Source organism: Rhinolophus hipposideros (genome assembly GCF_964194185.1).
Source record: "Rhinolophus hipposideros genome assembly, chromosome: 16".
Taxonomy (NCBI): Eukaryota; Metazoa; Chordata; class Mammalia; order Chiroptera; family Rhinolophidae; genus Rhinolophus; species Rhinolophus hipposideros.
In genome coordinates, this window is record NC_138062.1 from 48,889,475 (window position 1) to 48,915,147 (window position 25,673).

Genomic DNA, 25,673 nt, shown 5'->3' on the forward strand with positions numbered 1-25,673 from the left:
AAAACTTATCCCATCTGACATTTGTTCTGTGCTCAGTGCAGACTTCCGGAAAAAAGGGCCATTTTGCTAACTCATAAACGCTACTTCCTAATAAACACATTTGCCTGAGACAGAAAGGCTGGTTTTTCAAGAAAGCTCAGAAAGGTTTGCCATGAACAAGCACAAGTAACCCATTGAAGGAAACTTGGGGCTCGTAAATTAGAGGGTCCCAGGGCAGCATAGCCAGGGCGCCAACGGGGGACTGTGTAGGTGTGTGCGACATTGGCATCCCTAACTCCAGCACGGACCAAGCTGCCTTTGCACATGGCACACGTCTTGGAGGCACTGAGAATATCTGATCTGAAAGTCACGTGGCCAGTGTGCTGAGCACTTAAACCCCTCAGCGTTTACTGAGGGAGCTGAAATACACAAACCAGAGGAAGCAACTTTGGCCTTTTTTGAGTTAGCACACAGATCAAGGTCCAGTGAACCTCAAAACCCTGGGCTAATGTGCTAACCCCCCGGACACCATGAAGATACAAAGACATCCTGAATCCCCAGAGGGAGGGCAAGTGTTGACCATGTTTTTGGACGATGGTATGACCAAGGGTGACAAATCAACCCAGTCAGGTGTCTTGCCTCTCCTGCACCCCATCCCATCAGAGGGAGCCAAATCTCACTGATTTACAGATTTCCTCTGGAAAAACTGGGGCATCTGAAGTGGGAAAGTTGATTTTAAACAGAAAGCAGGGCTGCAAACTTGACTGGGCAGAATCCGATTTCTCTGCCTGGAAATGAGGGTGATTAAACATCGGGGCTGTTTTAAACTTAAAGTTAACAACTGTTCTGGAATGACCAGAAGTGTGGAGCTCAGTGATAGCTTGAAACCTTAGGTGTTTTTGTGTTTTTTTTTAAATGTTCTCCAAAAACCAGCCGTCAGGATGGGAAGGGGGGAGGGGAGGGGGGGCAGACCACAGGAAATAGAACTATACATTTCAGAAAGAGAACAGTCATTTCTACAAATTGCCGTTCAAATCCACTCACCCTTCTGTCCTGCCCAAAACAGACTACCTGAGTCGTGTGAATGGCTCTATTTTTTTCATCAGCATTTAATATTTTTTCCACCGAAAAACAAACACCATGCTATTCAAGAAACTGTAGATAAAGCGGGTTTTGTTTCTGGCTTTTATTAACAAGGTCTCCATTTGTACACATCCACAGTATGCACGGGCTGTCAACAAAACCGAGCTAACTGCAGTCGTAAAATATTTACAGGTTGCCAACAGGCAGGACCGTGGCAGCGCCTTGGTGGCTTCAGGAAGCCCCAGGATAGCTGGGCACGAGGGGAATCTGAAATGGATCGCCGTTCACAGATATGGCAGAGCTTGTTTTAAGACGGATATTCTAGGAGTCAAAGCATCTATAAATAATGCATGTCACACCTAACCAGGAAACAAGGTACTTGGCAAATGTGAACTAAGAAAACTTTTTTTTTTTTTTTTTTAACACGGGCACACAACAGTGAAACCGATTCTGGGAAGACAAACTGAAGCTCTCTGAGAACAAGATGTTTGGGTACTGATGAGGGTGCTGAAAACACCCGAAAGTGACAGCGTTTTATAATCTGGAATCTTTTTTAGCACCGAGAAAACAAAGCCAGACTTTCAAAATCCCAGGATTAGCTTCTGAAAAGGCACTTGACTTTGCTAAATAGCTTTCTGAGGACTTTTTCTTTTTTTTTTTGGCAAAAGAGCAGAGCTTCAGAGCGGTTGTTCTAGGTTGGATTTTTCTTCTCATTGAAGCTGGTAACTGAAATAAAAGTTTTCACAAAACCAAACTGCTTTTGCTTCATGCACCCCGCCCAGTCCTTCAGTTCAAAATGCATTGGGTTGGGACCATCAGAATTCTTGCACAGAGACCTTTCTGGCGACAGAGACCCTAATGTAACTTTTATAATCTTGTTTTCCTTCTTTGGAAGCAACTGACATCTCGGCTTCCAAAAATCAATGAACACAACAGCCTCTGGGTGAGAGAAACAAGACAGAGTCGACCGGGAAAGACAGACGGACAGATTGGGCCACTGCGCTGGAAGGACACGTGCCCTTATCACAGAGTATCCAAACCGTAGCGCTTTTTCTTTTTTATTGAGAAATGGTATTTTTTTCTTACAGAAAGCAGCAGCACAGAATAAATAACATGGGTGATGGCATGAGGTACCAGGGGATATAAGCCAAAAAATAGCCCCAAAGAAGCTGCAAGCAGAGGGGGAGGGGTGGCATGGTGGCGGCGGCGAACTCAACTTACAGAGGTGAAGTCTGCAAAGCCCAGGGAAGAGGCTTTAGAAGGCTTAGCTGAAGAGGAGGGAGCAAATGGATCTTTTCCACTAAACGGGTCCCCAAACCCCCTTTTATTTTGGAACGGGTCGCTGCTGTCAGCCCCCAGTGGCTGAAATGGGTCGGGGGAGTCGGAAAAGTCTGCAGAACCCAGCTGGCTTACGGGTGTACTTTTACCTGGAAAGTTTAGGAGAAAGAAAAAAAAGGGAGAAAAAAAGAAATACAAGTTACTGACCACGGACAGAACAGAGTCCTGACTGAGGAGGCTGGGGGGGGTCAGCGCCCACTGGGTCACCCTCTCCCCTCTTTGGAAAAACTTGGAATGCCGCTCACTAGTGGGACGGACTCCAGGGGGTAGGGGAATGGCTGGATCTCTTGCTTTATCCAGGTTTAGCAGTGGGTGATACCAGAAAACCACTTCAGATGACTCCCCTCTCTTCCCTGCTCACCACGGCTAAAATGTATAGTTGTCTTTAAAAAGTTTACATGCAGGCATGTTTCAAAGCGATTCATTTCAGTGTGGTAACATTCACTATCACGCTGAGTAAAAACAAACAAACAAAAATCATGGCTGAGCAGAAAAATACACAGCAAGCTTCCAACAACAACAAAAAAGGTCAGGGGTATTTGCAATTAAAAGGGGGGGACTCATTTCACACCTCGTGTAGTTAGCTGTGTTAGCTGTGAGGGTCTGGCGACATCTCACTAGACAGATGCCCCTCTGCTGTCTTGGGGTGTAAATTCTTTCAGCTCCTGCTTCTGCCCCTTTGGTGCTGGTGGCTCCGAGGACAGGGTTTGGGCCTTTCTGGGCTCCTGCCAAGAGGGTGGCTCTAGGATGCCTGGGTCCCAGTAACGCCGATCTCAAAGGGGCCGAGGGAGAGAGGTGTTTAGAATTGGAGGGAAACGAGACTATGAGACCATAATTGGGGGGTGTGGCCTGAGGACAGGCAGCTTCTGCCAACAAGTCCTGCCATCCTGCCAGAAAATTCCATAAGGAATCAGACACTTCTCCAGGCCTGCTTAGCAACAGGAGGTCCCACTTGACAAGACTTGGGAATCTGCCGGATTTGTGGGCCAGGTTACTCCAATAGCAGGGCCACAATGAATGAAGCTTCATTCAACAGAGGGGCCCATGCTCCCCCTGCCCCCCGTGACGAATCCTAAAGGCCCCTACAGCCCACAGCAGATTCTGCCCAATCTCACATCCCAATAGCTCTCCAGAGCCTGAGCGGAACCTTTGTCCCCGAGCTCCCAAAGCCAGGGCTTCTTTCCTGCTGGTCCCTCCACCCAGAATGCACTCCCCACTCATACGCCTTCATTTGGGAAAGCCCCTGTGACTGTCCCCTGGTGCCTGTGTTCAGGACTTTCGGCCCAGCCCTGGGGCAGGGAGTAGGGCAGGCCCAGCTGTACCCCTGGAAGATGGTAAGAAGCACAGCAATCACTCTGCTAGGCCTTGCCTGCTCAGCCTCAGTTTCCCAATCCATGAAATGGGGTTGTTGTGGGATGAATTGTGCCCCCCCACACACTTATTATGATGAGGTCCTCAACTCCAGGACCTCAGAATGTGACTGTATTTGGAGATGGGCCCTTTAAAGAGGTGATTAACTTAGGATGAGGTCATATGGGTGGGCCCTGATCCAGTGTGACTGGAGTCCTTCCAAGAGATCAGGACACAGAAACACAAGGAAGACCACGTGAGGGCACAGGGAGAAGGCAGCCGTCTACAGGCCAGGAGAGGCCTCAGGAGAAACTAACCCGGCCGTCACCCTGACCTCCGACTTCCCGCCTCCAGACCGGGAGACAATGTCTGTTGTGTGAGCCACCCAGTCTGCGGCACTTAGTCCTGGCAGCCCCCGCAGGCTCACACAGTGTTAAAGGGGGGGCTGCCCTGTGTGGAGAGTGAGGGGTGGCTACTTTACTAAGTCATGTTTTAATGGTACACCAACGCCAATAAGCTGTGCCTTATTTCATTTATGGGTCCTCTGTGGCTGCTTTCATCCATGACAACAAAGCTGGGCACTTGGGACGGAGAACATAAGGTGAGCAGGGCTGAAAATATTATCTGGCTTTAAACAAACAAACTGCATCCCCCTGGCATGGAGAGGGCACACAGCTCCAATGCCTGGTAGGCGGTCAGCACGCCACATGGACCAGGTCCTGAGAGGCTGCAGGAAGCTCCAGGCCCCTGGGAGTGGGAGCCAAGCCAGTGCAGCTCCACCTCCTGGAAGTCAGGCCAGCGGGGCACCCCGTGGACCCTGAAGGAAACTGAGGGCCCTGACTGCTAGAGGTGCTCCGTTCTGCTAGAGGTGCTCAGATACACTTGGGTATCCCCCCACCCCGGGCCTCTCCACAGGCTCCCTACCCAGCGTCTTAAGAGCTCCCTGCTCTGGCTCCCATCCAGTCTCCTCCAACCCAATGCACCCCTTCCCCACTGCAGAGCAGGGGCACGTGTGAGGGTGACAGGTGTCACCCCCAGGTGAGAACATGCAGCAAGTCTTCTCATGGGGTGGCTGGCTGGCTCACAGACCCTAAAGTCCTGGAAGAGTTGCCCTGAAGAAAGCGCCAAACCCCAGGTGATGAAACTACCTGAGGTTTGCTTGTGAATACACACATGTATTCTCATACAAAGACACTGTGTATGTGTGTGTGTGTGTGTGTGTGTGCTTTTCTCCCTCTCTCTCTCTTTCTCTCTGTCTCTCTCTCTCTCTCTCTCTCTCTCAACCTACAGCCACTTTTGGGCCCAGAGAGACGGGCCCTCATCTGTACACTGTGCCAATGTGAGAGGACCCCCAAAGCCACGGGCAGGGGTGCCCTGGGGGACAGTGTCCAGAGGGATAGGGACGCAGACTTGTGTCACACAGGGAAGAGATGCTGACCTTGTGACCTGGCCACCCCGGCCTCCTGTCCACAGCGACTTCCACCATCCTGACTACCGTGTACTGTCCAGCCAGCCAGTCTCTGTCACGCCTCTCCCTTCCCCCCACACCCTCAGCAGGGCTCACTCCTCCCCTGCAGGCTCCCCCACTACCTTGCTCACCTCCCATGGCACTGACTTCTGTCCTGGTCTAGCCTCCAGCACACCCGAGGGTCCCTGAGGGCCAACTCCATGTGGGTGGTGGAGCTCAGCACACACTGCAAGTGCCAGTAAATCCCACCCCACCACTGGTGCTGGCCAGCCCTCTGGGGGGTCCTCGTGGACTGGACCCTCCTGAGGTTCTCAAAGCCCTTTGGGGGAACAGCTCTGGGAAGCTAGGAGGAAATAAAGGACATTGGGGCTTCCCTTCTTGGCAAGAAACAGCAATACTCACTGCTGCACTCTTGGGCTATTTTTGTTTTTTACTCAAAACTAAAATGATGATGGACCAAACAGCAGAATTCTAACACGGGAAAAAGTAAGAGCCACTAGGACAGGCTGAGAGCCCCAGGGCAGGCACAGCCCCTGGTTCTGGGAGCAAGTCCAGGGGGGCAGCTGATTTCTGGAGTATTCCTTGCAGGGTCTGGTCACAAAGGGCAGATATCTGAGCAGGATAAAGATGTTGGCTAACCCCAGCCAGGGGTCTGCGTGTTCAAATACATCACCCACTTCTGTGCTTTTTTTCTTCTTTTCAATTATGAAGAATTTCCTCCCCTGGTTTGGAGGTGTTTTTTTTTAATTCCTTTTTTTTTTTCTTGGAGGGGGATGTTAAGAATCCAGCCTGCTGGGATTTGAAGCTGAGATTTCTGACAAGCAAAGAGATGATGAAAAGCATCGTTCACATCAAGAATTGTCCATGCCTGGTTTTGCTGTTGCCGAAACCATTGTTATTTAGAAATCATGACTGTGTTAATATGAAACCAGGGCACATCAACTGCTCTTGTTTTCAGAGGGGGAAAAAAAAAAAAAACAACGGTTTTTTCTCGGTTGTCTGTTTTTGTGCTTCGACATGAAGCTGAATTATTTGGACCTGACACTTGCAAAATCGGGGGCGTTCCTGGTTCGGCTGACACTCTGCTTTCTGCGGAGCACGCCTGCCAGGACGGCGCAAACTTCCCTTTGCATCCTCACTTATTTTTAGCAGCAGCACTTTTAAAACATTCTGGGTCTAGTTCCTACTTTTATGTAACCACTTCTGCTAACTCCTTCATTGTTTTTCCGATTTTTCTGAGGTGTAGCTTATCTTAAACGTGACAGAGTAACTTTTTTGCCTCCGTGCCCCTGAGCAAACGCACGGCACAGTTTTATGACTGTTCACGGTATGAGAAAGGAAGGATCAGGACTGAGGCATGGTTCAGAGAAGGGAACAAAAATCTTGAGCAAATTGGTACAAGAGCTAACCAGGATGGTGCCTGGCACGCACGGTTTGGTGTCCCATCCCCAGATTTCTGCTCACGGAACCACCAATTCCTTAGCGTAGCAAAAGACAATGACCTAAGTCACAATAAACAGAGACCCCACTGGGGGCTACTGGCTGCTGACTCGGTACCCACAGTGATTCTCCAACACTCAGAGTTTTTCATGAACAGGAGGAGAGGGACGCAAGATTGAAGAAAAGGCAAAATAGGGCTTATTTCAAACCGCAGCAGTTTCAACAGTTACCCAAGCGGTGCACCGAAACCGCACACAGGACTGCCTTCAGCAAAAACAATATCAACCCGATGGTTTACCACAGTGTGTGCTGTTAAAAAAAACTTGGTGGCCGGCTCCACCCTTGGTTAAATGTCTTTAATTCTCCTATTTCTTAACTTCTTGAGGCTCGAGAGCCCCCCGGGCTGGGATCGGCGAAGTGGCTGGGGCCAAGGCAGTGACTCCAGAACAAGCTGCTGGGCAGCAAAACTCCCAATTCTGCTTTTCCCAACACGCTTTTCAGGAAACCCTGGCGGGGAAAGGTCCCCGAGAGCTAGCTCATGGGAAAAACAACGGAACACAAACACACACCCACCCCAAGTTTCAAAAAATGTGAACACTGAGAACTCTGAAAGAAGGCGGGTTCTCGTGTTCGAAATTTACTTAGGAGGCGAGTGCGAGGTTTTGGGTGATTTAGGATCTCAATGTTATCTGATTCACAAAAATATCAAAAATACATGTGAACGTGTATAGTAGTCATCCCAACCAAACACTTGCTGGGTTCTGCTTATAAAAATTCAGGGCTGCAGTTGGAAAACGCAATTCTGTAGATGAGCGATCTATACAAAGACAACAAAACAAAAAAATAAAAAACAAAGGTTTGTGGTCAGGACAGCTGCCCCACCTCAGCTATTACCCTACACAACACAGGACGTTCTCACAACTGCCATTTATCCCAACGTGAGGTGTCCACACAACTGTCACTCATCCTACACAACACGGGATGTACATACAACTGCCATTCATCCCCCAGAACCTGGGACTCCCACTCAACTGTCACCCATCCTATACAACACAGGACCCCCACAAAAGTGTCACCCGTCCTACACAATACGGGACGCCCACACAACCACGAGGCTTCTGCGAGTCACACCACACAGGAGAGCTGTGGCTGGGGAAGGGGCACTCCTCGTTCCCTTTGCTCCTCCCTTCCCACTTCCCACACCCCCAACTGGGGGGGCGTGGGAAGGAAGAGAGAATACAGCCTGTCCAGGGCACAACCCTTCACATTTATAATCATTTGGCAACTTTTTACTGTAAAAGCTACAGAACACGAAGCCATGTTTCCTCTGGCTCCCACTATGGTGGGCCGTGGGAGGCAAGGTCACCCAGGACCATCTCACGGGCCTGCAGGTGAGGAGTCCTGCAGACCCAGCCCTGCGCTCACTGCTGCACACCGAGAAGGTGAGCGGCAGATCAAAGCCGTGCCAAGTAGCACAGCCCCGCAGATAAAATCTGAGGTCCCACCATCAGAGCGTTGAGATTTTCCACTAAAAATATTTACCGAATTTTAAGAAAATCTGCTTAATGCATTGAAAGGAACAGGATGAGGTTTGGTTCTGAATTGTTGAGAAAAGCTGAACAAATATTTACTATTATCCATGAGGCTCCCCCACAACGGGTGTGTTTTCCATCCTTTGGGAGATGTCTGTGGTGGTCAGAGGTCATGGAAACCGCACCGGGTGATGAGCCCAGTGGATGTGGGGTCACCCATCATCAGAAAGAAAAAGGGAAATGGGGGGGGGAGTAGCCATAAATTCTGGGCCCTCTAAAGACAAATACCCGTAAGAGTGAGAAATAAAACCTGCAAAGTTTCCACAAAAGGTTCCTATGACATTTGTAAGAAACTTGGTGGGGGCTACATTAATTCTGTAGCTACGCCAGGGAGGGGGTTACGTGATTCACAAAGGAATCCACAAATCCCAAGTCAATCTTTATGACTAAAAGAATAAAGACTTCGGGGCTCACGGTTCCGCTTTTTGAAAAATCACACTTGTTCTCTGATTTGCACCTTCGACACACTCTGCTGGAGGAGCCCACATGCGTGTGCCAGGCCAGCTGCCTGTGCGGGGCGAGGGGCCTTAGGGGCTGGGGAGCCAGAGCCACACAGCAGCCTGCTGGGGGGGGGGCCCAGCCTTTGTTCCTCCCGCAGAGCACCAACACGCCACCTCTGCCCTGGCGGAGAGGCGCTGCGCCCACATTTAAGAAGATCACCCAGGTGCCACGCGGCGGGTCTGGAAGCTATTAGAAGGCAGGTGTGCACGGGGGTGCAAGGTGCAGAGCCCACCAGCGGCTCCCCTCTGCTGTGGGAGCCGCTCGGGAGTCAGGAGAACCTGAAACAGAACTCAGGATCCCCACACACTCTGTTTATGGCCATCCCCCTCCCCATCGAATACACAAGCTGTTTTTCAGTTGACAATGGTGGAGGGAGGGGGGTTGACTCAGTGCTTTGAATGTGAGAAAAACAAGAAGAGATGAGGGACCACGTTCACCTCATCAGAAAAGCAGGGGCCACACAGGAAGCCCCTTCTTGGGCCCCATCCCTTGCTGTGGGTGGAACCAAGGGGCTGGGGGAGGCCTGGCGGCAGGTACAGAAGACCCCCACGCTGTTTGGGGAAGGAGCTGGGGGCAGGGCGGCGGCTCCTGTCTGTTCACACCCATGCTCAGATGCAGGATGGGAGTCCGAGCTCCCAGGGCCTGCAGCCCACTCCACGGCTGTGCAGAAGCCCAGCTGGTTGAGCCAGCTAAGCTCTGACTCCTGCGTTCCAGGCCCCCAGGACCCCAGAGGCCTGGGCATCTGCACACCCACTGAACAACAGGTGACAACTGTGTCACTCAACTCCCACTCAATCTACCCTTATGGGTGCAGGAGGGTGGGTGTGTGCTGAGATAGGCAAATGCTTCTATTTTCAAATTCAGCCGCCTTTGCAGAACAGAAATTCACCCGAAGAACAATCCATCTCCAAGCATTTCACTTGTAAGAGATTGAGAGGAAAATGACATTTCTCCCCCTGCTGGGAGTAGGGGCCAGCCGGTTCTGGAGCACTTGTTGTCAGGGGGCACACCTAGCCTGGCACAGACCCTCCCAGTGGGCAGGAAAGGTGAGCTTCAATGGCTGGACAGCAGTGCCAGAATTTTCCAGGCTTCTCAAGCTGGCAGCAAACCACTTGTCCCATTCTAGAACTTAACATGTACCCACCAAATTATCTCTTTGAAATCATCGTGGGAACGGAATTAAAGTAGTTAAGTTCAAGGCTGAGGTGCTAACCGCACGGCTCAACAGGAGAAGCCATTTAAAAAGTGGATCTTGTGCAATAAACAGGTCAGGACCCACATTGGTGAAGGACGACCACCCTGGTTTTGCCCGGGCTGGGCCTCTCAGAACACGGGCAAAGCCAAGTGCATAGCAAGGCTGGCGTCAGGCAGAAACTCAGGGCTTGCTCTGTGACCATGTCCCTTGTGGCAGCTCCCCCAGGACAGTCAGGGTGACGGATAAGCAAGCAGGCTGGCCTTTGGGTGGGCGGCAACCAGAAAACCGCCCAAGAGAAAGAACCAGAAGCCAGTCATCCTGTGTGGAGTCCATAAACAGGTGGTAGGAGGGGACTTGTGTTCTAGGGGGAAAATGACTTTTTTCTTTTTCTTTTTTTGACAATCGTTTGAATCATACAGGACGCGGGTTAAATAGTGTCTCGTTTGCCTGAGTGCATCAGAGGGATTATAGGAAGGGGGGAAAGGGGCAAAAGGACCTCATAACTGTGTGCTTGGCTTTATTCTGGGGGTGAAAAGGTCATTAGCAGTAATAAAAGGACAATTAAATTGGGGAGAGGTTAAAGGTGACTGGCTGGTTAGTGGTGAAGGCGTGCTAGCTGGTGTCACCCAGGCGCTGCAGGAACCGCAATGCAGGGCTGCTCTTGCAGGAAGTGGCAAGGGTGGGGCCGGGCGCAGGGTCCCGCTATCTGTCGCTGCGGGGCGCGAGGCCCAATCACTGACACCCACACAGCCATTTCCTGCACTTGAAAAAAAATCTGTTTCTCCCTTTGCAAATCAACAACTTTTACCTAGAAACTCTTCAGCGGTGAGTTCTGACTGATCTCCATCTCCACCCGTTGCAGAAAATACACACTGTTTACCTGGGGAGGTGTGCACGCGCAGACTCTAACTGACAGGTTTCGGCAGCGCCTGATTTGCATCTGCCAGGAAGAAACCAATTCTCTCGACCCCAAACAGACACCTGCTGATTACTGAATACCTTGATAGACCTTTCTAGAAAAGACCTGCAGGCACAGAGGATTGAGTGCCCAAAGCCCATGACTATCCCAGTGGATGATTCCACGGTCCCCGAGGGCACACTTTCTGGCTGGGGTCACGAGAACTGAGCAGATGACCAGCCATGGGCTCCTCCAGTTACATGAGCATGACATCAGAACTCTCTCCTGGGGAACCTCAGCAAGGTTCACAGGGAGAGGGGCCCCCACTGTGACTGCACAGGCTGACACTTAAATACGTGTGTTTATCGCATGTCAATTAAAGCTCAAGCAGGCTAAAAAAAAAGCAAACAAAAAAGTAATTCCCCTGGAATGTGAAAACTGCAGCCTCTAGTGCATGCAAAACACCACGTGTGACTCCAAACCAAATGTGCATTTGACCCAGCACAAGCGACATCGCTAAGCTTTGCCAGAGAGGCCCCTGGAGCCCTCTTTGTAGTTCAACTGCCCACGCTCTGACTTGACTCAACTGCGAAGATTTCTGCTAAACTGCAGCCTGGTGGGGAGAAAGGATCCCTGAGAAACCCTGCTCGCATACAGCCCAGCCTCCGTCTGTCCCGGGAAAGGAGCCTGAGGAAGGGGAACCCGGGTCCTGGGCCAGCACCCCGGGGCGGTTGGGGTGCACATCATGGGTGATCACCATGCAGGGACTCTACCCACAAGGGCACCTGCTAGGCCAGCGCTGGTCCTGTGCGCAGGCGGGGAAGCTGAGGCTCAATGGGGTTAAGATGCTGCCCTGAGCCTCTCGGGGAGACGGTGGCAGGAGCAGCACGTGAGCCCCAACCCTTGCTCCAACGTCCGGAAATCAGTCTGATCTCGCAAGTGCTCTGGGTCCTAGCAGCACGGGCAGCGCAGCAGCTGAAGAGAACAACATCACATTCAGCTGCCCTGGCCTCACACGTGGTGCCAACTCTAGGCACAGAGACCTGGCAGGTTCTAAAAACTTCTGGGCCCCTTGGAGTGGACAAGCCTCAGGTGGGAAAGTGGCAACCTCAGACCTATGTCACATGCAGGGTGGCAAGATGTTGGAAAAGCCCGTTCTATCACCTTGGTTCCTGTGAGTGCACGTATGAAGCTGCATGTTTGGTTTGTAAGAAAAACCGCCATCAACGGCAGTCTGGATAGTCCACTCGGGTCCACAGGGTCACAGCTCAAACAGCAGGGCCACAATGCCCTCTTCCCCACTCAGCCACGCTGGGACCGCCGCCCCGCCATGTGTCAGGAAGGTCCCTGAGTGCAATCACGTGGTGCTGCCAGGTGTAGGCGGCCGCCTCTGAGTGCTGGCCACACGGCCTCTCCAAGCAGGAAAAGGCCAGGTCAGTGAGAAGAGAAAAGCACATTTCATGCCCTCACTTTCAAATTGCTGGACTTTATGTTTTCTTAAAACAAACAAACAAACAAACAAACAAAAACCCAACACTCGAACATGCTGTTGGCTGCCTCCCATCTTAAGCAACCAAGAGAACAAGAGGCAGGCCTGCTGTTTTCATAACCCACGCTTTGAGCAGGACTTCCCCTTCATTCGTCTGCCAACCTGTCCTAATAACCAGGCAACCGCCGGGATGCTCCCGGTTTAAGAGCCTCGCTCCGTGCGGTATAGACGGGAAGAGGGGCCTCAATTCCCTCGACCCGGGAAGCAGCATGGGGCAGATACCCTCCTCTGCATCCCCAAATTGCCGAATGCTTGCCCCCAAATGCAACTCATAAAAGCGTCAAGTGCTGGGCTGACACCGTGTGTGCCTGCATCGCACGGCTTGCGGTTTCCACGGCTAGTGTTAGAAGTTAGTACGAATCACAGCAAAACGCCACTGGAAGCGCTCAGCTGGCAACCTCCACTGTGTGTACCTACCACCCAGAGGCGTGTACAGTGCAGCGCTTTTCTGTTCAGCCTTCGCGTCTAGGTAAGAGAATCAGACGAAAGACATTTAGGCCTCTCTGCAGATACGTCCTGGCTGCTCACAGATGAAACAGTGTGCACGCATTGACAGTTTTCCACAGCACCCTGAAACTTATAGCCTGATTCTCATGATAGCTGTCTGATGGGGGTGGGAAGCCCAGGCAGGGGCAGGTCACCAAGTCCAGAGCTGGCCCCATTGCCACCTTGATGCATGACCTTGGGTGGCCCATGTGACCTCTCACTTCCCTTTCTTCTTCCGGTAAAAAAAAAAAGGGGGCATCACATTGCCTATCCTGACTGCCCTGAGGGTCCGGGAAAATACCATTCCTGTGAGTGGATGTGAACAGGACCCGGGCTCCTTGCAGCCTGTGGCAGACCATGGACACGGCAGCCCAGGGTCATGAGCAAAGGCAGGCTCAGACCCCGGGACAGGCCCAAATCTCCCCAAGTGTGGAGAGCTCTCTAAAAAGCCTGAGCTCTGAAACCAGCTCCCAGGAGGTCACCCGTCCCTTACTATCTAAGTGCATGGCACACTGAAAAAAGAAGCCAAAATGGGGTGGGGAGGCTCGCAGAGAGAGACCCGAGGGAAAGGACATTGAGGGGAAGTTCAAAGCAGAGCCAGCAGTGGTACAGGTAAGGGGAGGAGGCCGAGGTGGGTCTCCAAGGAAACCGTAGACTAAAGCTGTGCCCCTGCTAGCCGGTGAGGGGAGCAGCTCTTCCGTGAGGCCCAACAAGTGCTGCCCTGCTCTGCGGGCGTGTGCACGTGTGTTGCATGTACATCCACACGGGAGCCTGTGCAGTGCGCATGCAGGTGCATGCAAGCACTGTGAGCATGTGTGCATGTAAGGGTGCATGCATGGGATATGTGCACATGTGTGCATGCATGTAGACACGTGTGTGCTTGCATGTAGGCATGTGAACTATGCATGCATGTATGTGTGCATGCACACATGTGCGCTCTGGCTCTCATCCTCAGGCAAAGTGAGGAGGCCTGACGCCATTCCATCAGGAGACAGTCACGGGTCTTCTGAGAGCCACTACCTGTGTCTACGGTACACGCGGCCTCTCACAGATGGAAGGGAATTCCTCTGTTGTTTTTGCTTTTTCTCCCCCGTTTTATGGTAAATGCCTTTGATGTGTGGCTGACAGAGTGATCTCTTTACGCATCTGTTTCTACTCACAGTTCACTGAAAACCTGTTATAGACCCACCCAGCCCATGGTCGGACTTTCTCTCATGACTCATCCAGAAGGAGGCCAAACTGGGCTCTGCAGGTGGGGCGCCCGTCCTCCTGAGAGAAAGCCCTGGACTGGGTGACAGGGGCGGAGAGGCAGCATTTTTTAAATAACTTGCCCTCTGTTTGTCTCTGCTGGCAGGTGGAAGTCGTGCAGGAAGACTGGCCAGCCTTGAACCTGTAACTAGAAAGCTCGGGGACCAGCAATGGTGATGCAAAGTGGAGCCCTTGGGGCAGACTGAAAGGAAGGAGCAGGCTCAGGCAGGAAGAAGGAACAGAAGGCAGGACCGAGGGAGCACTCACAGTCTAGGGACAGTGTAGGTGAGACTCTGCCTGGAGACCAGTGAATGAAAGAGATGTACTAGTCAGGGTTCCGAGCATACAGGAGGGGGATGGGCAAAGGGGCTGGGAAATTGCACTGAGTCCCTCTGCTGCTTTCGAGGCTGATAACCTGGCTATGGGCCCAACACTATCACATAAGAGAGATCCCACACATGACTTAAAAGTGCTCAGAATCCTCAGGAGGACCCAGGCCGCGGCTGAACGAAATTGCAGCACCATCAAAAGCCAGGTGAGGCAGAGTCTGCAGGAAATCCCTTGCTCAGAGCCATCTGCTAAAATGGCTGGGACGGGAGCAGAGCAAAAGGGAGACTGAGCCATCCTGCCTCCTCTCATGTCAAACACAGCCAAGGAAGACTGCCATGTCGACCCCCACCCCGAGTCCTTAACCAGTCTGGAGGCGCTGGATCGAGGGGGCCACCTCAGCTGCCATCCTCACCCCTGGGCCACCCGGAGTCAACCTGGGAGAAGCTCGCTGGGGTGGAGAGGCCGGAGGGGCCGCACAGCCTTGACCACATCTCAGCCAGGGGCCATGTGGCACCTCTCCTGGCACCCAGGAGGGCCCTGAGCCCTGGGCCTTCCAGAGACCATCCCAGGCCCACACAGCCTGGCCCACAGGACAGGGCAGGACGGATGCTCCAGGCACACCCCATGAGTAGACCGAGGCAGCTGGGCAGAGGGGAGACCCTCTGGCTCTGTGTGCAGACCTCATAGAAAAGCTCTATTCTGGGCTTGTGAACGAAGGGGGGCCCTCAGTCCCCCGCCGTCCTGTGACAGTGGGCGGGGGGGCGGCGGCGAGAGAAGAAAGCGTACTGACCGCTGGGCGGTTTAGGCCGTGGCGGAGCAGGTTTCTTCGGAGGCAGAGCGGGAGTGTCCTGTTTACTTTTAAAGGGGTCATCGGAGAATCCTGCCCCTCCAAAGGAGGAGGTGAAAGGGCCAGAAGGTGGGGGCTGTAAAAGAGGACACGAAAGAGAGGCAAAAATAACTGTTAACACGGAGCAGCGGACGTCCACCAAGCTGACGCTCACGTACCAAGAGCCTGGCAAGGCCCCACCCTCTGGGCTGCATAGCTCAGCCCCTGCTCAGAGCCGGGGTCTCTCACAAACTTCCACTTTCCTCCACCCTCAACAGCCAGGGTCCCCTGGCCTGTGCAGGACAAGCTGGCAAGCACACAGAGCACACAGAGCAGGTGAGAGCAGTCCCGTGTCCCAAAGGGCTCGTGTCATGGGAGGGTGCTCCCGCCACACACGCTTTTTTCACCTGCACGGGACGTCTTTCATGACCGCAGGGTCCCCTGGCCTCCTGCTCATGCTTCAGAGATATGTCCCACCCTCACTCCCTTCACAGTGACAAGCACCTCCAGATGAGGGTCAGAAAAGCACCAGACCCTCTCTGTGCCCCCAGAGGCCGTTGCCCAACTAGTGACTCAGGTCAGAGCCCACCTTTGAATACCGGGCCCACCCCCACTGCTGTCGCCAGGGCAACGGCTGCCTCTGTGGGTTCTTACAACCTCTGGCCCAGACCCTCCCCCAGCCTCTGCCAGCTCTGTTCCTGCCACCAAATCATCTCACTGTCTCAAATCCAAATCGGACTACATCACCCCAGCAACAGACATGCATGGAAGATGGCTGGGTGGGTGGACAGATGGTAGACGGAGATGACAGGTAGGTAGGAGGTAGGTAAATGTAAGTCAAGATGACAGGTAGGTGGGTAGGTAGGTAGATGGAAGGTAGAGATGACAGGTAGGGAAGGAGGCAGGGATGGAGGGAGGGAGGGAGGGAGGGAGGCAGAAGATGACAGGTAGGTGGGTAGGTAGGTAGATGGGAAGGCAGGTAGCACTGCATAGCCCAGGGGCCCATAGATAACCTCCAAACACTCTTCAAAACACGAAGGGCCTTCATCACATCCCCACTGCCTAATTCTTTGGCCTTACCTCTGCTGTCTCCCCAATTCCCTCCTGAGACTCCCCATTCCCTGGGACCCCTTGGACCCCCATCTCCAGGCCCCTGTGCACATAGAGTCTCCAGCTGGGGAGCTCAGCCTGCACCATCCAGTGGAGCAGGGTTTCCAGGTGAGAATTCCCACCCGTTCTCAGGAATTTTTTCGCTTTCCCGTTCCTGAATCCTGAGAAAAGTTGATCGGGAAAATCGGCTCCTTGGACCCAGGAATACCCACAATGGGAAATAAACGTACTACTCACAGTGTGTTTCTTAGACATTTTTCCTATTTATCGCTAGAGTTTTTTGGTGGGAATTCCCACCCATCCTCGGGAAATTTTTTGCTTTTCCGTTCCCAAATCCCAAGAAAAGTTGGCCGGGAAATCTGGAAGATCGGCTCCTTGAACCCAGGGGGTTGGTAGCATCGGCCGTCACTTTGTGGACACGACTCATCGTGGAGAACAGAAAACAGTTTATATCTCAGGATTTGGGAACGGGAAAGCGAAAAACATTCCTGAGAACGGGTGGGCATTCCCACCTGGAAACCCTACACCGGAGTCCCTCTTCTTCTTCAGGGACTGGCTGCCACAACCAGAGCTCTCGTGGACACCCTTCCTGCCAGCTGTGCCGATGGCTGTCCCAACAGCACCCGCGTCCTGATGACACGCTAACGGGTTTCCAGGCCCAGCCCACCAAACTGGGCAGCAGGGAGAGCAAGCACAGGTGACGGGCCAGCATGGCTGCTGGCCGAGCCTACAGAAGCAGTCACTACCTACGTGCAACCCCACCTCAAGCCCCTGCGTGGCCTCGGGCACAACACACCGTCCCTGACGGGCAGGTGAGCCATAGACAGGCCAGTTCATCTCACATGATGAACGGGCCTTGGGCCACCCAAAGGGAGATCACTTTCTACAGGCGTAGGGACCACTTTTACTACAACAAAGTAACTAGGAACACGTAGAGCAAGGGGGTACACAGCTACAGCAGGCCCCCCCTTAGCCACGGTCTCAGTTACTCCTGGTCAGCCTCAGTCTGACAATATTAAATGGAAAATTCCAGAAATAAATAATTTGTAAGTTTTAAATTGCGCACTGTTCTGAGTACTGTGAATCATCCCTTTGTCCAGCGTCTCCACCCTGTAGACGCTCCCTGTCCGTTACTCACTCGGTAGCTGTCTCAAGTGACTAGATTGACTGTCGTGGAATTGCAGGGCTCATGTAACTCTCATTTCACTTAATAATGGCCCCAAAGCACAAGAGCAGTGATGCTGGCAATTCGGATACGCCAGAGAGAAGCCGTGAGGTGCTTCCTTTACGTGAAAAGGTATGCATGCACAGGAATAAACAAAGTATATATAGGATTCAGTATGATCTGTGGTTTCAGGCATCTACCGGGGTCTTGGAAAGTATCCCCCATGGTCAGGGGGGACTACTGTAGTAAAAACAAAAGGAATTGGTGGAAACCGGTAAAAACGAACACTAGTTCCTCACAGAGCGCAGGTGAGCTGTGTGGCAGGGTGGGGTAGGCTACACACAGCAGATGGAGAAAGCGGCAAGGAGGGGTACTTTTAATTCTGCCCCCCTGTGGGGCCGGCCTAGGGACACACAAAGCAGGGACACAAAGTACACGTGTGGGACTTGCTCAGACAAGCAGGATGAGAAGTGGGGAGAAGGGCCTGCCTCCAGTCGGCCTGTGCTGTGCTCCAGGATCCATCACAGGGATGGGGCCCAGCCTCCTCTGCCTCTGGTATCTAGTCAGAGACACTAGTCTCAGGTGGGGACAGGCGGCCAGCCCACGGGGAGGAAGGGCCTGGTCAAGCTCCTGCACACTCAGCTGACCCAACTGGGCACCCTGGGGCCGCCTGAGTAGGAGATGTGAACTCTGCTGCTCTTCTCACCACATCGTCCCAATGGCCTTGGGAGGAAGTCCTACTGTTACCACTTCTGTTTTTTATACACAGGGAAACTGAGGCACAGAGAGGCGATGAGCCAGCCAGTCACACAGCACCTCAGTGGTGGAGTCAGGGTGGGAACCCACGTCGTCCGCCTCCTGGGTCAGGGCTCCTGGGCCCTACCCTCGGCTGCTGGCAGCCTGCCCCCCATGGTGGGTCTTGGGCCACATTCTGGGCAGAGCGTCCCTGTCCTCAGGCCTGTGAAGGAGACACACGAGGATGTAGGCAAGAGGCAGAGCAGGCCAAGGGGTCAGTAGGCAGAAGGCCCCCGGGAAGATGGGGATCTGCAGCTCCCCCAAACTCATTTCTCTGCCAAGACCACCCTAGCTCTGAGTGAGAGGGCTGCTGGGCAAGGAGGTACCAGCTTCCACAGCTGCTGCTCCCCTCTCCCCGGCTCTATGGTCACTTGTCCCCTTTAAGGTACAGAAGCTGGGGAGTCGCTTTGCAAAATCTGCCGCTCGAGTTTCCGGAACACCTGCCAAGTCAGGCTGCAGGGCACGGTGTCAGGGCTGGGATCTGGAGACCCTGCCCGGCCACCTACTAACAGCCTCGGTGCCTTAGTCTCATCAGAGAAGTGACAATAATGACAGGTCCTAGCTCACAGGGTTGCGGCCAGAACACAAGAAGGTCATGTGTGGCTCCCGGGCAAAGTCAGCCCAAGGACAATGTGGTCATTATCATGCCAAGGATGTGGATGTGATCAGAATTCTTTCAGACGCCGCAAGAATCTGCAAATATCCCATCGGCTCCCGGCTCTTGAACTCTGCTGCTCCTTGTTACCCGCAGAGCCTTTCCCGGGAAGAGGCAGCATGAGAGCTGGGGTGCGGTGTCACCCTGCAGCTTAGCTTTCAAATGGTTGATTTAAGGTGTTGTCTGGGAAAGAAGAATGGGGTAGGGGCAAAGGAGATGGAGAGAGACAGAACTTCTGCTTCTGCCATTCACAGAACATGCCCTGGGCCTGGGGCTCCTGTGATATCACCACAGCCTGAGACAGGCAGGCAGGAGGCAAGACCGTTTTCCTAGCAGAGGCAGTGTGACTGGCCCTGAGGCCTCCTCGTGGGCCGCAAGGCGACAGCTCTGGGGAAGGGGTACAAAGGGATGCCAGGAGCCCTCTGGATACCGCCCCCCAAGACCAGCTGATCTATGTATGTGCTGCTGTGGCCCTCCCGGCTGGCTGGGGACACCATGGGCCAAGCTGACTCTGCCCCCTCTTCTGTTTAAACGCACTGTGCCAGGCGGCCACTCCAACATGAAAGGGTTCCAACCGTAAATGCCTGGTATGCCCACACCAGCAAATTATATCACTTCTAACACCAAAAAGCCAGCATCATTTCCGAATCCCAATTTTCACAACTTCAAGTTTCCCAAGAAGTCTCCTCTGGGACCTGATTCATTCCTCCTCAGGCTGTGGCTTCAGGGAAAGTCACTATTTTTAGAAGGTTTTCAGTAAAGCCAGTAGGGGCTCTCTAAGCTGGCCCAGAGTGAAGTGTGCTCAAAAAAAAAAAAAAGACAGAAAAGTTACTATGAAAAAAGCAGCTCTAAGAGAAATGTGTTTGGGGTTCAAAAATAGCCCCAAATAGAAATGCATAGCTTTAAAGGATGATTGAAAAATAACTGAGAACGGACTAACAACCAGCCAAGTTTCATAGATGGGCCTTTTTTCAGGGGAGAGGGGTGAAATAATTAAGTTGAGCTCTTGCTTTTATTCTCAGATGCTCTCTGAAATCTATTTGGGGGAATTTGTTTTGAAACCAAGGTAACATAGGCTTGAATCTATCTAGAAAAATCTCTTTGGGTCTGGGGGGCACCTCCAATAGAACTGCAAGTCTGAAGAAGCTCCCAAAGGAATCAATGGAAGTCACATCACTGGCTGTCACTTTCCTTCAGCCAAGCAGTGGGTGGACAGCCCTGCTCAGATGGGGAAAAGCTGAAGATGTAAAAAAAACAAAACAAAACAAACCAAGATGCCAAAAAAAAAAAAAAAAAAAGCACCTTCTTGCCACTTTACTTTCGTTTCCCTCAGCATTTTATTTATACACACGATGTTGTTCTTGAAAAACAGAAAGGGAACCAAAAGGGAAACGCAGACCTACCGAGTTAGGGCTAGTATTTAGAGGGACCAGTGGCACAAGATCAGAACGGATGGGATCGTGGAAACAAAACAATGGGGTACTGGAGACAGATTTTCCACGGCCCTGTCCAGCTCCATTCCCACCCAGCATTGCCAACAGGAAGGGGCGCTGGCTCTAAAGTCACAAGTGCACGTGTGTGTACGGCCTGATGGGGACAAGGGAAGGGAAACTGGAATTACAAGAAGGAAAGTGCAACTTTAGGTTAGAATGGGCAGAAAGACAGGAGAGCCCAGGCTCAGAGCTGCCTGGCTCTGGAGTCTCTACAGAGTCGGCCTGGAGGAGGGAGGGGGGCCATTCCGGCCATCAGGGCTCCCCGGCTGGCCGTCCTGCCTTGGCCCTCAGAGCCCATGCCGTCTCTACTCGGACACCTCTTGAAAAGGGGGCTTCGATCATGCCCTCATCCTTGTCCTAGATGGGCCACTGCTAGCTCACACTCTGTCTCACTCTGACCTCCTACAAGAAGAGGACACACTGAAGAGTTTGAGAATCCAACGTAAACCCTTCCTTGGGGATTGCTGCCACCGTGTGGCAGAAGTTTTATGATTTAAGGAGATGGTTTCCCGCCCGCTAAGCAGGGATGGAAGCAGAGGACACACAGCTCCACTCAAAGAGCACGGGCATGTGTCAGAGCCACTAAGGGACAACGCAATCTCACACCCAGGTGCTTTCTGGCCAATCCCAGACAATATCCCAACCATCAGGGTCACGGTGTTTCCATCTGAGAGATGGAGGCTCTTTCCGTCTAAGTACTGGAAGGAGCGAGGCCACAGCAGCAGCACTGCTGGGCTCCTTCCTGCAGCGGCCAATGGGCACACAAATGCTCAGCCTCTCCCAGAAACTGTATGTGCTACCTCGCCAGTTATGCTCATGGGCTTCTTTGAAAACCTAAACAGAATTTCAAGTGTTTCTCGGAAGCCACGTGCCACAATCACACATGCTAACCACAAGCGTTCGGTGCCCAGACAATCGTGTGCTCCTGGTGATGAGCGAGCACGGAGCAAGCAGGCAGGGCACCCCGAGAAGCTGGCATGGCAGGGGCACTGGCAGGGATGAGTAGGGTGCTCCTTGCTGCAGGTGCTCGGCTCTCACATACTCCGGGGGCCCCCCCTTCCCAGCCCCTTCTGCACCATCTGGCTGTGAGCCTTACCCACTAGGATATAAGATAGGGGATGAGGACTATATTCTACCTGTAGCCACCCCCACAGGTGGTGGTTCAATGGCAGAATGAATAAAGAAAGCAGGGTCCTACTGCTTTGTGGCCATCGCAAGTCTCCTTATCTATGAGGGATCTCCCCTCACCTGCCTGGGGGGGGCTGCCAAGGAGAACACATGGTGCCAGAAACTGGTGCCTCGAGGCTAAGATGGGGCACATCTAATGATGCTTTCCTTAATTCTTATCAAAGAAACACATGCTCATAGTTAAAACCAAGGGACCCTAAAGGTTATAAGAAGAACAGAAGACCCTCGGCCCATTACCTTTCCCATTCGCCAAGGCCAACGTTTTTGATTTCTTAGTTTCTTCTGGAATTTACCTCAGTAATCATGGGCTTCTACTGTTCTTAATCTGTCCATTTCAGACATGATCTACTGACTTCTCGCTACATTAAAGATTCAGCTCTAACCACACCCTACCCACCGAGCCCCTCTCGACAGCGGTCTGACACCATCAGGGGCTATATTCACAGCCCGTTAACATAACTAGGCCCACACAGATACAATGCCCAGCCAGTGTGAGTGTGGTCTGTCTTGAACAGTTTACTTTTCACTTGCAGCTTTCTTCATTGAGCCCTTAGTTTCCAAATCCTTCTGGGGTTCTGTCCCAGGGCAGCTCCAAACACTTGGTGCACTTTCTCCGGACACCCACCATTTGCCAGCCTGTGGCCCATCGGTCCCGCCTCAGCTGGTTGCACACCAGGCCCTGTTGCCTGCCTCCCTCCCAAGCCCTCTGTGCCTAACACCTTCTCAGGTTTGTTCAGCCACAGCAACGACTTTATCTCCTGAGGTCTGACGGCCATCAGACGCCAGCAGGAGCAGGCCCGTGGCACTTCTGCCTGGGGAGGGATTGGGGGCTCAGGCAGCTTCATTCGGAGGGAGGGAGAGAGGTCTGATCACAGCCATGGGCACTTTCCAGACCTTGTTCGCTTTCTCACAACCTTGTGTGAGGGTACATTGCAGAGTTTGACATGTACAGAGGAAACACATACGTGGCGTTAACAACTACGCCTAGCAGCCATGACAAGACCACAAGAGGCACACGGACTCGGGCAGAGTCGTGGATCTCCACGGGAGGGGCTTTACCTTGGACATCTGGCTGAAGTCGGCAAAGCCTTCAGCACTACTGAAGGACCCACTTCCGAAGGGGTCTAAGGTTCCAAAGGGACCTGCAAGCAGCACCAACAGAGGCAGAGTTACAGGGCATCCTGAGACACCTCCTGGGGTCAGGGGGAAGTGTCACCTCTCAGTACTCAACAGCCCTAGAAGCAGGAGATCCAGGGCGGTTGTGTTTCTTTGCTGGGGTCATTTCTTTGACGGGGTGATGGCTGCTGACCCGCTGGGTCAGGAAGGGAGGTGAGAGGGAGGAGAGGAGCCATTCGACAGTGACCCGCCATCCACACGATTGATGTGGGGTGGTCACCTGCAGGTAGAGATTTTTACTGAGCTTTCTCTTTGGTGGGGTGACTTGCCTCGAGTAACTCCCCCATGCCCACCTACGATATCAAACTCTATAACCAATAAGCGAAATGCCAGGCAAAGCAACAGGACCAGGCAGGGCCCGTTCCCAAAAGCAACGGGGAGTCTGCAAACGCTCCCCTTCCTTGATATACAAGCCAGGACCCTTGGTAAAACTTTGGATTCTTTTAGGAAAAAAAAACCAAGGTGCAAACCAAAGATTTATATGGAGGAATGAGTCAAGAATATCTAATAACGCTGGTGTTAATTACTGAATTAATTCCTACTGCTGAGCTTCCTTTCCAGAAAGATGCTAGAGTTTGCTCAGAAAGATGAGGAGCCAGCAGGAGCTCTGGCCGAACTGCTTCAGGGGAGGGTCTGGGTGCCACTGACTAATGACATAAACACTGAGAACACACCCGTTTTGGAAATGAAAGCATTAACTGGGTGGGCTCCACTGCCTGAGGAAGAGTCAGAAGGAAAACAGCCATCAGTCTCACCTGATCCTTTTGAGGAGACACTGGAGGTTGAGAAAGGGTCACTGGATTCAAAGGGGTCGAGCTGAGTGAAAGGAGAGAGGAAAGAGTGAAAAGCAGTTCATCTGTTGTACTGTCCATTCATTCAACCACAAATTTCCTTGACATCTTGTGCACTGTATCTGGTGCTGGGCCTTGGGGAGGATAAAATGATTAAAACTAAACCCCAGCAGAGCAAAATCCCAATAGACTGACCCCTCCTATAGATAAACTCTAGACAAAATCCAAAAACAACCAACTGCCTGAAGGCTCAGAAATGAACCAAAGCAAGAAGGCTTTGGAGGAGAATTAAAACTTGGCAGAAAAAACACTACTGTCGACCTCTGAACAACATAAGTGTTAGGGGTGCTGACCACCGCCTACCCCGCTGCGCAGTTAAAAATTCACCTATGACTATAGTCAGCTCTCCACATACACCAATTCCCAACCGAAAGATCAAAATTACAGTTGACCCTTGAACAACTTATAAATGGAATAAGTGGACCCACGCAGTTCAAGCCCATGTTGTTCAAGGGTCGACTGTACAAGGTTGATTTTTCCACTTTGACAGCCACAGTCTGAGGGTACAGGAACTCCAATAAAAAAATGCCATGTTTCTGGCCTGAAGAACAGAGGATGGAGGTCTCAGACAACCTCTGCCATGGGAAAGAGACAGGGATCCAAAGAGGAGAGGAAGAGAATGGGAGCCCCAAATTCCATGATCAGCTCTGCCCAAGTCTCAGACTTACCTCTTGTAGACTGAGAGCAGCCTACAGCTAAGGCCACAGTAATGAAACCGCAGGCGAGAGAGGGAGACTTTGCAGTGTGAATCTCACCAAGTTAATGGCCTGCTGAAACAACACCACCCATACTCTTTGGAGGAATGTAACAGAATCCAGACTCCACAACAGAGCACTCATAATGCACAGGCTACTGACTCAACATACAAAGAATCAGAAAAATGTGGCCAATTCTCAAGGAAAAAGACAATCAATGGAGCCAATCCCAAAAGGACCCAGATGTTATAATTCTCAGAGAACGACAACTTTAAAGCAGCAAAAACTGTGCTCAGTGAGGAAAATATGCTTGGATGAAAAGATAGGAGATCTCAGCAGAGAAATAGAAACTATCCAAAATAAACAAATGGAAATTCTAAAACTAAAAAGTTTATCTGGAATAAAAACTTTACTAGGTCAGCTGAACAACAGATGATAGAGAAAAAGGTAAGTGAAGTTGAAGACAGATCAGTAGAAATTACCCAATCTGAAGAAAAAAGAGAAAAAAAGGAGTGAAAACAGCTTCAAGGACTTGTGGGGACATGTGTAACCATAATCCCACAAAGAGAGGAGAGAAAGACAATAGGATAGAAAAAGAAAATATTCAAAGAAATAATGGCTGAAAACTTACCAAATTTGATGAAAGACATAATTTATAGATTTAAACCTCAGAAAACCCCAAACATCATACAAACAAGAAAACCACATCCAGACACTTCACAACCGCACTACTGAAAAGCAAAGATACAGAGACACTCTTTAAAGCAGCCAGAGAAAACAACATGTTACATGTGGGGGAACAATTATCAGAAAGACTGATGACAAACCATCAAGGACAATGAAGGCCAGAAGGCAGTGAAACAACACCCTAAAAGTGCTGAAAGGAAAAAAAATACTACTAGCTCAGACACAAAGACCCTTCCAGAATGACAACAAAGCAGATCAGTATTATAAGAAGTGCCAAGTGAGTTCTTCAGGCTTAGGGAAAATGATAATGGAGAGAAAATCAGATCTTGAGAAATGAATGAAGAGTGTTAGAAATGGTAATTCTACATTTATACAATGGAGTATTACGCAGCCATAAAGAAGAAAGAAATCTTATCATTTGCAACAACATGGATGGATCTAGAGAACATTATGTTAAGTGAAATAAGTCAGAAAGAGAAAGACAAGTACCATATGATCTCACTTATATGCGGAATCTAAAAAAAAGACTATGTGAATGAACTAATCAGAGACAGTTTTGAGGACACAAAGAAAAA

At 51.6% G+C, this 25,673-nt stretch overlaps 1 protein-coding gene across 12 annotated transcripts in view; it reads right to left on the minus strand.

Annotated features, from left to right (window-relative positions):
* Nucleotides 1–25,673, minus strand: part of EPS15L1 (epidermal growth factor receptor pathway substrate 15 like 1) — an 87,468-nt gene that overhangs the window by 3,409 nt on the left and 58,386 nt on the right. For 2 of the 12 annotated variants that reach the window (XM_081077298.1, XM_081077299.1), the window contains 4 exons: nucleotides 23,621–23,681; nucleotides 22,749–22,831; nucleotides 15,248–15,380; nucleotides 2,284–2,489 (listed from right to left, as the gene is read on the minus strand). In XM_081077298.1, coding sequence (XP_080933424.1) covers nucleotides 2,284–2,489; nucleotides 15,248–15,380; nucleotides 22,749–22,831; nucleotides 23,621–23,681 — 483 coding nt within the window. Of the gene's footprint in view, nucleotides 1–2,106; nucleotides 2,490–2,771; nucleotides 2,853–2,971; nucleotides 3,173–10,349; nucleotides 11,820–12,810; nucleotides 12,859–15,247; nucleotides 15,381–22,748; nucleotides 22,832–23,620; nucleotides 23,682–25,673 lie in introns of those variants that run through there. The other 10 variants (XM_081077304.1, XM_081077296.1, XM_081077300.1 and 7 more) reach the window with 9 other exon arrangements.